This window comes from Cetorhinus maximus, chromosome 17 (assembly GCF_964194155.1).
Source record: "Cetorhinus maximus chromosome 17, sCetMax3.hap1.1, whole genome shotgun sequence".
NCBI classification, from domain to species: domain Eukaryota; kingdom Metazoa; phylum Chordata; class Chondrichthyes; order Lamniformes; family Cetorhinidae; genus Cetorhinus; species Cetorhinus maximus.
The window spans coordinates 77,952,103-77,968,822 of record NC_135895.1 but is presented as its reverse complement, the minus strand read 5'-3'; the positions used below and the strand labels follow the sequence as shown (position 1 = coordinate 77,968,822).

The following is a 16,720-nucleotide window of genomic DNA, read 5'->3' as shown; positions in this document are numbered from 1 at the left end:
ATACTCAAAGTACAGCTCTAGTGGGGGTGGGGTGGACAGACTAACAAGGTTTTAGTTTTAGATTTAAAAATAATGGAAATAGGTGGGGAAAGAAGAATCTATATAAATTATTGAAAAAAAAAGGGGTTGGGGGGGGAGGGGGGGGAGTTTAAGATCTAAAGTTGTTGAATTCAATATTCAGCCCGGAAGGCTGTAAAGTGCCTAGTCGGAAGATCACCACACCCTCAACTTCTCTCTCCCCCCCCCCCCCCCCCCCACCCCCACCACCACCACCTTAAACCAATTTATATTTCTCCCTTCTCCTAACTATGCTTCAGTTCTGCCGAAGGGCCATGAAGGCTCGAAACGTTAACTGATTTCTTCTCCGCCGATGCTGCCAGACCTGCTGAGTTTTTCCAGGTAATTCTGTTTTTGATCTGGAATACGCTGTCTGAAAGAGTAGTGGAGGCACATTCGCTCCTGGCTTCCTAAAGGAAATTGAATAAGCACCTGAAGGGGAAAAAAATGTGGAGGGCTGTGAGGAAGGGGTGAGGGAGTGGAACAAGCTAAATTGTTATTCCAGAGTTGACAATGACTCAATGAGCCAAATGGCCCCCTTCTGTGCTTTAATTTAAAAAAAAGAGTATGGGTAAAATAAAAAGCTTTGAAGATTTTCTATCTGTCGTAACAGTATAGAGTCCTCCAATGACCTAGTGAGTGAAGACACTGTCCAGTATTGTACTAAGCCATACAGGAGGTCCTAGGTTTGATTTCTGACATATGCTGATTAAGCTGATCTCGGCTGAAGCAACAAATATGATCCCGCAATTGATCACATATCCCTGGTTAAAGGAAGGAGAAAGTAATTTGGCCATTCTGCTTCTGCTTTATATCATCTTGCAAAGTGTATTTTCTTGGATATCAGGTGAGAGCAGGATTAGGTTTAATTATGGTCTTCCCTAAGGTTCAGTAACATTCACTCTCTCTCTAGGCTTACACATGAACAACGATTGCTAATCTGAAATATTGGATCGTCTGACACTGTGGAACTGTGTTTCAACATAGCCTGTCCCTTCAGGAGAGTGTGATGAAATTTAAGTGGGTCGGATAGTGGTTGCAGGGGGAGCGGGGAGTGAAGGGAAGAGATAATTACACAAAGTTACAAAAAAGCATTGCGTGTCTGTGAGCGTGTCCTTAGCATGTGTAGCTGTGGAATGGGTGGATGAATGTGGGCTTGACTTTCTACTCCCTCCTAAGATTCCTGTGCTACTTGTGCCAGCGTAGGACGTACTGAGTAGAGGTCAGGTGCTTCCTGTAGGGCTGTAGGGGAGAAAAATTGTGTGAGAAGTTTGCATCAAGCCACTTGCCCCTTCTAGTGGCTAGCTGTTTTGGTGTTGCGAGTGGTTAGGGAGCCAGCCACCTATACTGTTAGACTGAAGTGATCAGAGTTGTAGATTAAAAAGGTATTATCCCTGAAAGGCACACTGGTACTGTAGCATTCTGTGCCACAGAGTGGTGGAGAGTGGTTTGTCTTCTCATGATTTCCCTTTACTATCAGTTTCCAATTATAATAGGAAGATATGGAATTAATGCATTGGTAGAGGTCTTGAAACCAGGTTAACTGGCCTCATTGGAGATGTTACACAATGTCAGATCTGATAAAAGGAGGGAATACATGAAATTAAATATGTAAAACAAAATTGGAATAAGAGCAATGAATGAAATACAAACCTGTTAAGGTTCTTAATTGTATGATGGGGTCCAAGCACATTCCGAATGCTTGTATTGTGTGGTCAGCTGTCATTAATGATCCCATACGAACTGAATTGTTTAAAATTTCTATTGAAGTTGCAAAATTAATAGATGTAAAGTGTTTCAGATGATACTTTTTCTATCTGGTTCATTTGAAAATATGTGGCAGAATCTTCCACACCTGGTTAAAAGAGCTGGTTAAGGTGATGTTGTGCAGGAATGAATAGAAATAGTCGCTCAATTCCGATAAACCTTTAGAGTGCAAATCTTTGGAAAATGCTTTGGCAATCTGCATTGTCCAATATTACATTGCTGATCCATTCTGTATTATCCTGGAGGATGAATTCATGGAGTGTATTCAGGACAGTTTTTTGGAACAATATATTTTGGAACGTATGCAGTGGCAGACATTTAAGGAGATATTTCTTAACTCTCAAAAAGATATATTCGATTGAGGAAGTAAGACTCTATTAGAAGGATACAGCATTCATTGCTAACTAAAGAAGGATGGTATCAAATTGAAAGAAAAGGCATACAATGCTGTGAAGATTAGTGGTAGGGCAGAAGGTTGTGAAAATTTTAGAAACTAGCAAAGGCTAACGAAAAGAAAGATGGAAGAATTGGAATACGAAAGAAAACTAGCAAGAAATATAAAAACAGAGTAAAAGTTTTAAGTATTTAAAAAGGAAAAGAGTAATGGGAAACAAGGAAATGGCAGAGGCTTTGAACAAGTATTTTTGTATCTGTCTTCACAGTAGGAGACACAAAAAGGATCCCAAGAATAGTAGAAAATCAGAGGCGAAAGGGTAAAGCAAACACTGTCGCTGAAGAAAAAGTAATGGGAATACTAATGGGACATAAGGCTGACAAGTTCCCTGGACCTGATGACCTGCATTGTGGGTCTTAAAAGTGGCTACATAGATAGTGGATGCATTGCTTGTAATCCTCCAAAATTCCCTAGATTCTGGAAAGGTCCCAGCAGATTGGATAACTACAAACGTAGCACCTCTTTTCCAGAGCTGAGAGAGGCAAAAAGCAGGAAACTGTAGGCCAGTTAGCCTAACATCTGTCATTGGGAAAATGTTAGAATCCATTATTAAAGAGGTAGTAGCAGGACATTTAGAAAATCATAATACAATCAAGCAGTGTCAACATGGTTTTATGAAATAAAAACCGTGTTTAATAAATTTGTTTGAGTATTGCTGGAAAAAAGACATTTGTCGAAGCTTTTTGTCTTGCACCCATCAGGACAATCGCATATATACCAATGTCAGGGGAAGCAACAAGTTTATACTGTATGAGAAGAGAGTGCTAATTGGTTGGCAAGTGGACTCTGATTGATAGAGGTGTTGCCATAGAGAATGCATCAGTCAATGGTTACGGAATGCACCATTAACTGGTGACAAGGGAGTCGAGGGTTATGGGCGATAGGCAGGAAAATAGATTTAAGGCCACATCAGATCAGTCAGGATCTTATTGACTGGTGGAGCAGGCTTGAGGGGCCAAATGGCCTATTCCTTCTACCTATTTTATGTTCTTATCCAATATTACATTGCTGATCCACGGTGCTTTGTAGCACACATTATTTGATAGTCAATTTTGTTTATGCAATCTTAGTTTTATGTGAACTCTCCTGAAACACTGATCTCCACCCCTTCTGTTCTATTCTGTTATGTACTTTTGCCCATCCACACATGGAAATGGGTGTTTGCATGCCAGGTTAGTATACATTTTTAACATGAATTAAAACCCACAGTTGAATATAAACTATCCATGGAGACAAATAGACAATGAATATTACTACATGCATCCTCTGGATCAGCAGCAGGTATCCATCAATGCCATAGGAGATCGTACAACTGTATTCACAGAAAAAATGTCGGTTATGAAGTACGTTCTCCAAAACATCAGTAAAAATCCCCATTTGTTATACTTAAATCTTTTTCTTAGTTCCAGTGCCTATGTCATCATAAGCCTCCAGCAACAGACAGAGGTTTATAAATCTACACTTTTGGGATTGGATCATAATACTGGCTTAAAGCAGCTAGATGTGAACTAGTGGTAGTAAATATCGACATGCTAGGTTTAGTGTATATAACATAAACAGTGATTGTGATGGTGTTTGAACTTGTCTGCTTAATACAAAATTGCTTCTATTTACATGATTTACATGATTTTTATTTTCACCAGTGACTGATTGTAAATTGCTTGTTTAATCCAACTGCTAAATCTGCACTGCTGACTTTCCTTGGGAACTTTTTTTTAAAAAAACCTTTAAAGTATCAGTAGCTTATTGCATTGTAAGAGTCTGTGAAAGTGACATTTTGTGTTCTGATGCCATGATATGAAATCAAATAAATATCTAGGATCATCAGAAACCTTTACAATATTTGAATAAAGTATGTATTCTAATCTGACCTTTTACTTTGGTGCTGGATTACTGTTGAGGACCTGGAAAAGTTAATTTACGATGACCAAAGTTTGAGACTTCCCAGTGGTTTATTAGGTGAAGCATCACCTGAATGGTAGATTTTCTGTGTAATAGGTTAGCAAAATCCTAAACGTGTTTGCAAAGAATGCATTTCTAAATTAGTTACACCTAGCACATAGAGGCAATCTTCCCTGCTGGTGCAGTGCTTATTATTTAGCGAATGCGAATCTCTGCAGCCAAGCGATCGTCTCCTCATTAGCTGAATTTAAGGTGATAAGTTCGCCACTTAGTCAGTAGGGGGGACACTCCTAGGTGACATGCAGCATTGTCTGTGTTTCTCCACAAATGCATAAGAGGTTTGTACTGAGGCCCCAGCAGTGGAGATTGGCTGCGCATGGACCCTGACTTGTCCTGAACCTTTCTAGCAAGGACCACTCCTGCTGTGGTAGATCAAAGCCTGCCATTCGACAGGTGGGGTTTGTCACAAGAAACTTATTAATGACTTCCCGTGTTTCTCATTCCTTGGCCCAAAGAATGTCTGCTCAAGGCGATTACTCCATATGGGGCACCGAGATGGAAGGCAGGCAGCAGGATTGAATGTATCATTGTGGAGTGGCAAGTGAGGTGCATCACGGATGTTTCCAACCAGCTTGTGGGCTTTCGTCAGTCGGCAGATGTGTGGCGGAGTGATGTTTATGAGGACAGGAGGCCAGGGGAGGGCTGTTGAGTGGAGAGTTCCAGTTATGATGTGCATTGTTGCATTCAATTGAGTGTCAACAATATGCATGTGTGATGACCTGTACCAGACATGTACACAGTACTCTGCTGTGGAGAATGAAAGGGCAAGTGCTGAGGTCTGGAGTGTTGTGGCAACTGCGCCCATGTAGATCCAGCAAGTTTGGTTATTAAGTTGTTTCTGGTTTTGACCTTTGCTGCTGTTTTCTTCAGATGTTCCCGAAAGGACAGAGTTCTATCTGGAGTCAGTCCCAAGTATATTGGGTTAGGTCATGCTTCAGTCTCTGACCACTCATGTAAACGCAATTCTTTTTTGGCACTGGCATTATGGAGGTAGAATACAGTGGATATAGTCTTAGAGGAATTCAGTCACCATTTGCTGCAGTAATTCGTCAACTTCGTAATGTCTTCGTTAAGGATCTGGTCCAGGGTGCAGAATGACGGAGCTTGGGTGGCACAACAGATGTTGTCAGCATAGATGTACTTACGGGATGTGGTTGTTGGCAGGTCATTTGTGTATATATATTGAACAGCATTGGGGCTAGCATTGAGCCCTGCGGTAGTCCATTGGCCAGTCTTCTCCATGCACTTCTCCCTTGTCTAAGATGGACTTTAAATCGTCTGTTGCAAAGAGATGTTTCAACAACTGACCTGATCCAGCTTTAGGAACAGACCAGTGTGCCATACTGTATCATAGGCAACTGAGAGGTCCAGCAGCACCGCGCTTGTCTTCAAGGTCTTTTGGAAGCATTTTTGATGTAGGTGGTGAGTGCCAGAACTTGATCACTTGTGCTGCACCCCTTATGGAAACCAGCTTGGGCGACATTAAGGATAGTCTCTACTTCCGGAGCTATGAGTTGCAGCATTAGATGCCCAAAGATCTTCAAGCACACAGAAAACAGCTGGCTGCCAGTGTGGGATCTTTTCCATGTTTTGGTATGGCAGTGATTTTTGCCATACGCCACACCTTCGAGAGCGAGTTTGAGCTGATGATCCTTATGTAGAACTGAGTCAATCAGGCACGAGCACAGGGGCTGAGTTGTTTCAGGAATTCTAGTGTAATGTTGTTATGTCCCACTGCTTTGCCACATTTTGGGTCCCTTAATGTTGTCTCCAGTTCTGTGCTGGCTAGACCAGCATTTATTGCCCATCCCTAATTGCTTTGGTTCTGGAGTCACATGTAGGACAGACCTGGTAAGGACAGCAGATTTCCTTCCCTAAAGGATGGTAGTGAACCAGATGGGTTTTTACAGCAGTTGGCAATTAATGGTTTCATGGTCATCATCACACTTTTAATTCCAGATATTTATTGAATTCAAATTTCACCATCTGCCATGGTGGGACCCCACCAGGGCCCCCAGAGCATTATCCTGGGTCTCTGGAATACTAATCCAGTGACAGTACCAGTATGCCATTTCCTCCCACCCGGACTGCCTTGTTCTGCATGTTGCTGGTGTGATTTATTTTAGTTCATTACAGATGGTGAGTTTTGTTTTCTTATCCACTGGTGCCCTCACTACATTGAGCAGACGATGGGCAATTTGGTTTGGGGTGACTGATGAGCGATTCAATACAGGTGATTTTTGGGCTGCTTCAAAGCGGCATCTTGGGCTCCAGCACTTCCAACGGGAGTGAGTGAAGTTGAGCCCTGCTGTTATTTCCTCCCATCTGGCACAGTGAGCAGCATTGAGAGACTCAATGAGGTGGTCTGCTATGTCAGGTTCGCCAGATGATTCATATTCCTTTAGGAATGCTGCTCTCTCAGTTTCAAGGCATCGGATATGGATGGCTCAGTAGCCATGAGGGATGGCTATGCAAGCAGCCTTGTGAATGGCACCACAAAAGCGCTTGTATATCTTCCACAGGTATGTTACGGATAGGCATATTTCCAATTATCCAGCCCGAGGTCTCACTGTATTTTTGCCAGTCAGCTTTACGGAACTTCCATCACATCTTCCTTGCACTGTTGATGACTGGAAGACAAAGGCCAATATGGATGAGTGATAGCCTGTGTTGACTATGTGGGAAATCATCCATGTTGAGGATTGCCATCAAGGGAACTGACCCAGCACAAGTCAGATGAGCATTTCCGGCCCCATCCAGCTGAATGAAATGTTCTCTGTTGCCTGGGGGCATGTATCAAGGTAAGGTCATTTTTGGAGACCCACTGTAGGAGCTGTCCACTATCACTGTTTGGTACTGAGTAATCCCAGTCAGTGTGGTGGTTGTTGAAGTCTCCTACGTAGGTGGCTGGGTGAGGCAATGTTGGCAGGACTTGTTCCCAGCTGGCACTTGGAGGCTCGAACACATTTGCAATATGAAAACAGCTGACCCGAATTGTGTCACAGAACTTGGTTGATGACAAGACGGCTACATTAGCAATGCCAGATCAGACATGGGTGGCGTGGCTGTGTTTAGCATGAGGGGAGTAGCACAGTTGGTCAAAGCTTTTGATTAATAGTGACCTGCTTCTTCAGTTCCATTATGGGCCTCTTGTAGACAAATGATGTTGATGGAGTGTTGGGTGGCAAGGCACCCAACGAGGTTTCACTTGACAGCTGATAGACCCTCGACATTAAGTTCTAAGATTCGGAGAGCATGCCCTATTGCCATTACGTCAGAGGGCTACTCAATGTTAAGACTGTCGGTTCTGGGGGGAACTGGGATTCTGCAAGGGAGCTCTTTCGGAGCCCTTTAATTTTCTGATGGAATTCAGTCCACTGGTAGGATCGTTTGCTTCCCCAGGGGCAACTGGGTACCAACCAGGGATGCGATGTGAATGTTGATCCATTGTCCCCTGTAGCACTGAGCCATTAGACCAGAGGGTTGCAGCTTTGAATGCTTTTCCACAGTGAATTAACTGATCTTGGGTGAGATGCTACAATCGACATTCCTGAGCTAGGAATAGCTGAGATTTCCTGCTCCTGACACCTATCCAGTGATCCACAAAGAATTGTCCATTGAGTACTGCACCTGCAGTCTGCCTGACCCACAGATCTGTATCTCCGTAAAAGTCATTGCCGTTAGGAGAGTAGAAAGAGACAAATGATGAAAAATTCTCAGCACCTTAATTTTTAAAAACACATGCACAGTGTTGTAAAATACCTTTAAAATAGCATTCATATTCAAAGTGGACTTTTGGAGCAGTAAATTGGTATATTTGTCTGGAAAGGTGAAGATTTAACTTGTGCCTGCGATATCTTGCTCTTTGCTTGTCCTTCGGTAGGAGGAAGAAAGGGAGGTGTTGAGTGGAGGTAACCTGCACTGGGGGGGATCCCATGGAGAGGAAAAATTGAGAAGGTGGTCACCTGGGCAAATCTTGTCTATCTCCTAACGGCAAGCTTGGAGTGTCTTTGAGATTTTCTCGATGTCACCTGTCTCAGTCCCAGCCTTGCTTCCATTTACTCTAGATCATTCCCCACAGCTTTTGCCCAAGTTTTGCACTTGACAACTTGCAATTTGTCCAAAATTCCACTAGTTGAATTCTATTCTGAAATAAGTTTTGCTTCTCTCTCATGCCTTGCAATCTTCATTTGCTGTTGGTCCCTGCAACACCTTGTTTTCCAAGTTTTTGTTTTCATCTACAAGTGTCTTTGTAGCCTCATCCCTCCTTATTAGCAACTTATGTCCTACACTCCCTCCCAATTCCGGTTTCCTTTGCATCTCACTTGCCTGCATATTCCACCATTGATACTAAAAAACCTTAAGCCACCTTTATCTCCAAGTTTTGGAATGTTCCCTACCACCTTTGCCTTGCTGTCTTTCTCCTCTCATTCAAAAACCTCAAAACCTATCTCTTTAATCAAAATTTTACTGCCCCCTCTAATCTATCTTAATCACCATTGCTAAATGTCTGGGTATTTTTGCCTCCTGTAAAGTGTTTATGAACATTCTGTTACATTAAGACACTTCTATAAGTGAAAGTTGGAAAGGAGTATGCATTTGAGTAGAGAGGAAAGCCTTTAATAGGGAAAATAAATGAATGGGGAAGTAGGAAAATGCAAATTTCACAAGAGGTTTTTAAAATATACTGCCAATATGCTTACATAGCCATTAAATGAGTAAGCAGGGACCACTTATCTTTTAAAATATACATCTGACTATCTGCTGTGTTTCGCAACAACACTCGTGCCCAGAAAAAGCATGACTAATTCCTGAGCCAGGTTATTTGGAAGATGGTTACTAGAAATTACTTCAGCTGAGTTACAGTAATACCTTGAACTCTGAGGTGCTGCCAGTCCATAGTAAATCACATTGCACTGCTCAAATAAATATGTTAATATTTAACTCATATCTTTTCCCTCCTCTCATGACTTGGTATAAATTGTGCTTCAAAGAGGATTTGAAGAATTGCATCAAGAATTGCAGCAACTAAATGAAAAACCTGCACAGCCTGGGATTGTTCAAATTGGAATAATTTGTCCTCATTTGAAGTGATCCCAGAGCTAGTTTTGAATTATTTGTTTTCCACTTTCCCACCCAAATACACTCTGCAGAAAACATGCAATTTTTTTTTGCCTTTTTTCCTATAATATTCAATTTTTTTCTGCTTTGTGACTGAATTCTTTAACTTTGAGAGGCACATAAAGCTCTGTGTTAAATTAACTGGTGTGAGGGGGCAGTGAAATCAGATTCACAGAATGTAGCTGCTTGGGTTGAATACTGTTAACGGTAACGTGATCATTTCAGAGTTTTTGTTGCATTACCTATTGGGTGCTGGAGAAAATTTCCGAGGTTTTGCCTTGGAGATTTTAATTGTGATTATTCAGATTTTGTTAGATTGCTAAAATTTGGAGAACCCACTAAAGAGGCGGTATTCTCCTGAATGTTTTCATAAGCAGAACAGCCCGATTTAACCAGAAGCTCTGACTGTAGATTAACCATGTGTAGGTTAATGTTGCTTATTTTTAAAATGTTAGAAAACTAATTTTCCAGTCAATTTAGAACCAAACTGCTGGACCTATCTGTACATTCAAAACTATTGTCTACATGTACTTATAGACATAAAAAACAGAAAGATCCGGTTCAGTATAACAGTTGAACGCATTGAACCAGCTCCTAAAAGGTTAATTGCACCTTCTTTTCGGAAAGCTTTCTTAGTGGTAAACTAATGGCTCTCGGGATGAGGCAGTTGGGTTTTCTCCTTTGCAGTTTTATTGGAGGAAACTGTGAGCTCCATATACCCATTGAATTTGTTGTGCTTATACCAGAACTAAACACTACTGAAGAGTTCCCATGTTTTATGGTTTTAATGGCCCAGTTTTATGGTCAGCAATGAATGAACAGCGTGCGAGCCATTCATTATCTTTATACACATACTTTCTAAAGGCTTTTGCATTGAAACTTGCCGTAATTAGAAACATAGAAAAATAAAATAGACAACAATGTTGCCAAACAATGATGTAGAAGAGCAGTGAGAAACATTTAAAAAGGTGTTCAGCAGTGTGCAGGGAAAAATATACTCCACTAAAAAGCAAGAACAAACTAAACACTAATGACTTACCATGGATGAATAAACGACATGAGGGAGGTAAGGAAAGAGCCTAAACTAAGTACATGGATGGCAGGGGAAAGTATGATGTGTACAGTTCTGGTCACCACATGTTAAAGAGGATATAGAGGCACTATAGATTTAAAGATTTATAAGGATGATACCCTAGGTTATACCTATTGGGTAAGATATAAAGCCTGGGTCTTATTTCTCTTGAAGATAGAATGCTGAGGGGTTACCCGATAGAGGCTTTTAAAATTGTCAAATGTTTTGATAGAGTAAATACAGAGACTGTTCCTATTTGTGGAGAAGAGAAAAGCTAGAGGTCAACGATATAAAATTGTCACCAAGGAATCCAATAGGGAATTCAATAGAAACTTCTTTACCCAGAGAGTAAAACTCATTACCACAGGGAGTAGTTGATGCATTTAAGGGAAACCTGGATAAACATTTGAAGGAGAAGGGAATAGAGTGTAATAAAAACAGAAAATGTTGGAAAAACTCAGCAGGTCTGACAGAATCTGTGGAGAGAGAAACAGAGTTAATGTTTTGAGTCCATATGACTCTTGTTCAGAGCTGAAGAAGTCATATAGACTCAAAACATTAACTCTGTTTTTCTCTCCACAGATGCTGCCAGACCTGCTGAATTTTCCCAGCATTTTCTGTTTTTATTTCAGATTTCCAGCATCTGGAGTATTTTGCTTTTATCTTAGGGATAATATGCTAATGTAGTTAAATGAGGAAGAATGAGAAAAGGCTCGAATGGAGTATAAACATAGACATCGACTGGTTGGGCTGAATGGCCTTTTTTGTGTTGTATATTGTAGGCAATTCTGTGTAAAACAGCACCCTCTTCAAGGATCCAGGATCTGCGTGAATGCGGCAAGCAATCGGATTGAAAAATCTTTGAGCCTGTCAGTTTGAACCAGGAAGTCTAAGTTAGAACAGCCAGTTCAAAGCAAAATCATGTACTGATAGTGAAATAACAAGAGTGAAAGATAGAATTGCAAGAGAGATTACAGAATTGTTACAGCGCAGAAGGAGACCATTCGGCCCATTGTGTTTGCATCGGCTTTCCGAATGAGCAATTCACTTAGTTCCATTCTCCTGCCTTCTCCCCATAACCCTACACATTCTTCCTTTTCAGATAACAGTCTGATTCCCTTTTGAATGCTTCGATTGAACCTGCCTCCACCACGCTCTCAGGCAGTGCATTCCAGACCTTAACCTCTCGCTGTGTGAGAGTTTTTTCTCATACTACTTTTGCTTCTTTTGCAAATTACTTTAAACCTGTAAGATTAGAGACAAAGACAAAGGTAACATTTTATTTAAAATTCTTTATTTTTTAAAATCTTCAACAATAATTAAAACCTGAAGTGATGAGATTCCACACTTGCAAATGTTAATTTTCAATGCCAGAGAGGCTTTTTGGCAGTAATTAAGACTTAACATACAGTTAAAAATTGCTTACCTTGTAATGGATAGGCCCCAACTTTTTCTGGCATGTTAAGTGGGTACCTATCATGTAAATACCCCATCCTAATGCCCTTCCATATATTTGAATGTTGAGCCTCTTGCCGAGATACAGTTATAGCAAAGCTTCTGGAGGAGCCGTGCATCCTTGATAACAAGTTTCTCATTCAATTGCGCAGTCTTTGGAAGGGGACCAGTTTTCTCCTTAATAACCGTGGCCCAGATGGTTTTGTGGAAGGATTTTCTCCATATAGTCGGAGACCGGATGTATCCTGGAAGATGGGCTATGGGACTTCTTGGAAGTCCCAACGCAAGGATTTCGTGGGAATTTGAACATTCCCCTGCTCCAAGGGACACTCTGAAAAAGCCTCCAACTCTGGGTTCGAGTTGAACACTTCAGGCGGTTCTGACTTACTTAACTGGATATAGTTACCCAGGAAATGATAGACAGAAAGTTCCTCATCTGACACCTGGGCAACTATGCAACCAAACTCCCAATCACTCTCACTGACGCCGCCTGACTCTCCCGAATTCCAGAATACCCAGCCTGACTGCGCCCACCCCCAACCTCCGAGCCTGACCACCCCCATCTCCCCGGCTTCCAAGTTTACCCCCCCCCCCCCCCCCCCTCCCCCCCGGTTTGATCTGACTACCCCCTGAGCTGCTTCAACTACCCGCTTATACACCCACTGCCCTGCTGTTCCCACTGGCACCCGCATGGTTTCTGCGCAGATTCTCTGTACTGCTCCCTATGAATTTTTCTGCATTAGGTCAGATGCAAAGAATCCTCCACCAGAAGATTACTCAGAAAAATCGGAGGAAGTTAAGTGCGCGTTTTCTTTGGCTGATCAGGGTTGGCAATTGGGGTTCCGATCCCGAACAGGCAACCTGGACCGGTGAGTGTTGATAGTCTCAGCACTTTTTTTTACCGCTAACTTATTCACTCCATTTTAAATGAAGCATTGCCAGTAACAAATTATCAAAGGGCAGTCCATGAGGATGTTTGTCACTGAGCTGTTAAATACACATTGCTTGGTTCTCAAGCCCATATTAAAAGTTTATTTTGGTACAATCCAAAATTGCAAAATGCAAAGACTCATTGTCTTAACTAACCTTCTACTGAACATCCTTGCTTGTTTATCACAGATAGATTGCTTCCTGCCTTCCGTTTTGGAACTTAATGCAGCCACTTAGCTATCGTTTTAAAAGCCAAATCAAAGACTGAAATTCTCATTTTGTCACGCCAAGATAACAGACTTAATACAGACAGAGTTGGATTGATAGATTGAACAGTCTTTTCTCATTTCACAGTTTATGTTCTGGTGCCACTAACTGTTGTTTCATGTTGTTACATAAAATGAATCACACTTCTATTTCAGTGGAAAAAATTCAGGGCGAGTAGAGTGCAGTTTGCACATTGCAGGATACTTGTACTTGCAGCAAATTTAGAACAAAAAGAACTGCAAATAATAATTTTGCAGTTGACTTTTCCAACCAGGAACTGCCATGTTAACAAATTCTTCAGGGATTCATGGTTATAAATTGATCAACAGCTTAGTGTCTAGCTCTCTTTAAATACTGTTTAGTGATTTTCTGTAGAGTGCATACTGCAGTAGGAAATTCTAATAACCACTTAATTTTAAGCAGGGCAGTGGAAGAATTTTATAGCCATAAAACATTGTAACTCCAATAGCCCACATCCCGTAAAATGAATAAGAAAAAAACTTTCCTGTTAACATGAGGTGCTTTAATTCAGATGTAGGAGAAAGGGACTTTTGAATTTGAGATGTGTATTGCAAAAGTGAGATTGATTTTGAAAGGCATTTCAGCAGCCTTTTGTTTTGCTGTTGGTGCAAAATGTGGATGAATGCAAAGTTATGCCAAAGCAGATAACTTGTTAATACTTGGAACTACCTCCTGTTAATCAAACTGTCTTATCTATATTGTAGATTGGATTCACTAAGAGGCGAGCACTTAAAAATAAACCCAAATGTATTACAATGTATACATGTGGGCAGTAGGTAAATTATTATTTACCACATGCCTCTTCTATTATCTGGCTCCATCCTCGATTGTAGTGTGGCTGCGAACATATGCACATGTGTAAATTTGGCTGTTTGACCTCATGAAGAAAGTCTTCTAAAGCACGTGCTTGACATTGTAGTGAAAAACTACTGGCACCAAGTGGTTTTTGACATGCCTTTTCTTCAATTAAGTTCTAGCAGCACAATTGCCTGACATTTGAGAAAATATTACTGCATTTTCATATTTATAATTTTCAAGATAAATACTGTGATGTTTGTTGAGAGCATATTGCTTATTCATTGGAACTGAAGTAACACAACTTCTCATCTTATACCAGGAAATACTTTTTCACTCCAGATGAGTTTTTGCCACGACTCGCCTTAGCTTGGCTTTACTTACACACAACCTCATTTACTCGCTTGCTCTCTCTCCCTCTCTCTGTCCCTACTCCAGGCAGTGATCTTGTTGGTATAAATTCAGCTATCAGATTGTTATGTGAATCCATATTTTTACCCTTCTCCCTGTAAATTTTGGAGGGGAAGACTCTTGATGCATGTGGTTCCACTAGTACCGGCAGCATTTTCAGCACGTCAATCCACATGGAAGCTCAGGTGATGAGTGTCAGCAGGCCATTTGACCACAGTAAGCATTACAGGCAAGCCTTATCTGTCCTCACTTGATGACATATTTGCATTTTCCAGCAGGGGCCACAGGATAGCAGTCAGGAGTGGTTGATTTTTGATCCTCATTGGCACCAATTGTAGCAGTTAGTTGAGATCAGATAACTCAGCACAGACTTGCAGTTAAACCTGGGAACTTCTGATCTGTGAGATACAGTAATAGACTGTGCATAGAATGTTGGTGGTTAAGCTGCCTTATAATATCTGTAATGGAAGAAGGAGGTAACTGAAGCAGATAGTTATTTACCAGGGAATCTGTGATGGGGAACACCGTGTATAGTAATTTATTTATTGATGTTGGACTTTTAATAATTTCTGTTTTGAATGATAACTGGTGTTTAATTCTGAAATGTTTTGTATTGCAGGCTTTCAAAGAGATGCTGTATGCAGCCCAAGACCAAGCACCATCTTTAGAAGGTAATGGATTTTCATGTAATTCCTCTGATGAGCAAGGCTGATTCTCTCAGCTATTGACTGCAGAATTTAACATTTGCAACCCAACTTATGGAGTCATTCATGTGCCTACCAGTTTCATACCATAATAAAATAAAACTGCAGATAAAGTGGAGAGAATATATTGCATTGGGAGGGGAACCTAGGAGCTAAACTGTGTTTATCTTTAATAATTGGAAGTTGTTTACTTTTCAGTGGAAAAATAATTCTGACTAGTAATCCCACATTCATACCATGCAACACAATTAGTCCAAATGGTAAAATGGAACTGAATAGAATGAAAATGTCTGAAGTAGATTAAAAGTTGGCTAAAGCACAGAGTCGACACGTTGATTGTCATGGAGCATGGTGTCACTAGTGGGGTGTCGGAGGGGCCAACAATCAAGCGAGTGCTGTTTACAATGTATATGTATGGAGACACCAACCAGGCTATCTTAAGCTTGAAGATGACACCAAATTGTGGTTTCGTTGGGGGGTTGGGGAGGGTGGGGTGCAAGTAAAAGAGAAGGGGCAAACCATATGCAGAATTATCTGGAGAGATTGAGAAGTGGCTGATGAATGATCAATGGAAATGCAGAGTAATGGCACTTCCTTGGGAACAGCAGGAAAATAAATTTTAGTGAGTGATCGTGCAGCAATTTATTATTTTTTTTAATACTCTGCACATTCTGGCTGCGGCAGTAAGAGGAGTCAAGTGCAGAGGATGGCTCTTTGAGGCGAATGGGAGTCGAGCATCATTTCCACAGGCCTGTTTTCTCCTTGTGTCTGAGTTGATTTAAGCTTTAGAGCTGGGTAAAGTGGGTTTAGGTTAGGTTGTTTCTGATCTTTATTTCACACTGTGGATGTCAAATTGTCTTAGTAAGATAAACAAAATTTCACTCTACACATTGCTGTTTAATAGAACGTGTTGCTTTTAATTCGTCATCTCAAATTATTTCTACTAACAGTACTTAGCTAATATTGGGGTATAATGTTCTCTCCAAATGCAAGTTATGGAAGGATGATATCTATAAATGCACTATACATGAGTTTTTCATAGTTTAGGTGAGCAAAGAATGAAAATACCCCACACACATCATTACACTTTACTGAAATTCTAGCAACAATACAGAACAGTTAGACCGGTTCAGGTTTAATGGACTACTTTGAAATACGCTACCACAATTAAGCAATGAAGTTGTACTGGAAGTGCATTTTGTGCTTTTGTAGGAATGTGCTTGCTTTGGTCGCCTTCCCACATGAAATAATGTTCCATGTGAGCAGTCCAAGCAAGTTCTAATAATTTTTAGTGGAGTTGTCACTATTAATTACATTTTACAAACTTCTTTTATTTTAAGAAAAGCATCTTTGTTTTGTATTCTTTCTATGCAGTGCAAAGGTGATGAGCACCTTATTGTAAAGTAGTTACTATTGTGAATTGAATAGTGCGACTGTTTTCCATTAATTTGGTGGAGTGCCATTAACAGGTTGTCCAATTCCAGCCTCACTGAAAATGGTCTTCTTGCACCATGTGCAACAAATGTGGAATATCAGCAGTGCAGTTTCACACATCAGGTTTAACTGTGGCGTTCTTTCCAAGATATAATTTGTGGCTCAGTGATTGTATTCTCACCTCTTAGAGGGTTTTGAATTCCAGTTCCAATGTTACTGTTTTCATAAGGACCAAAGTCATGGAACAGCTGCCCTTGTTCTTCATCTTCT

The 16,720-nt window shown here is 40.8% G+C and overlaps 1 protein-coding gene across 3 annotated transcripts in view; it reads left to right on the top strand.

Moving 5' to 3' along the window:
- LOC144692526 (xenotropic and polytropic retrovirus receptor 1 homolog) overlaps nucleotides 1-16,720 on the top strand; it is a 337,603-nt gene that overhangs the window by 12,418 nt on the left and 308,465 nt on the right. For all 3 annotated transcript variants that reach the window (XM_078561491.1, XM_078561492.1, XM_078561493.1), the window contains exon 2: nucleotides 14,932-14,983. In XM_078561491.1, the coding sequence (XP_078417617.1) occupies nucleotides 14,932-14,983 (52 nt within the window). The remainder of the gene's footprint in view (nucleotides 1-14,931; nucleotides 14,984-16,720) is intronic.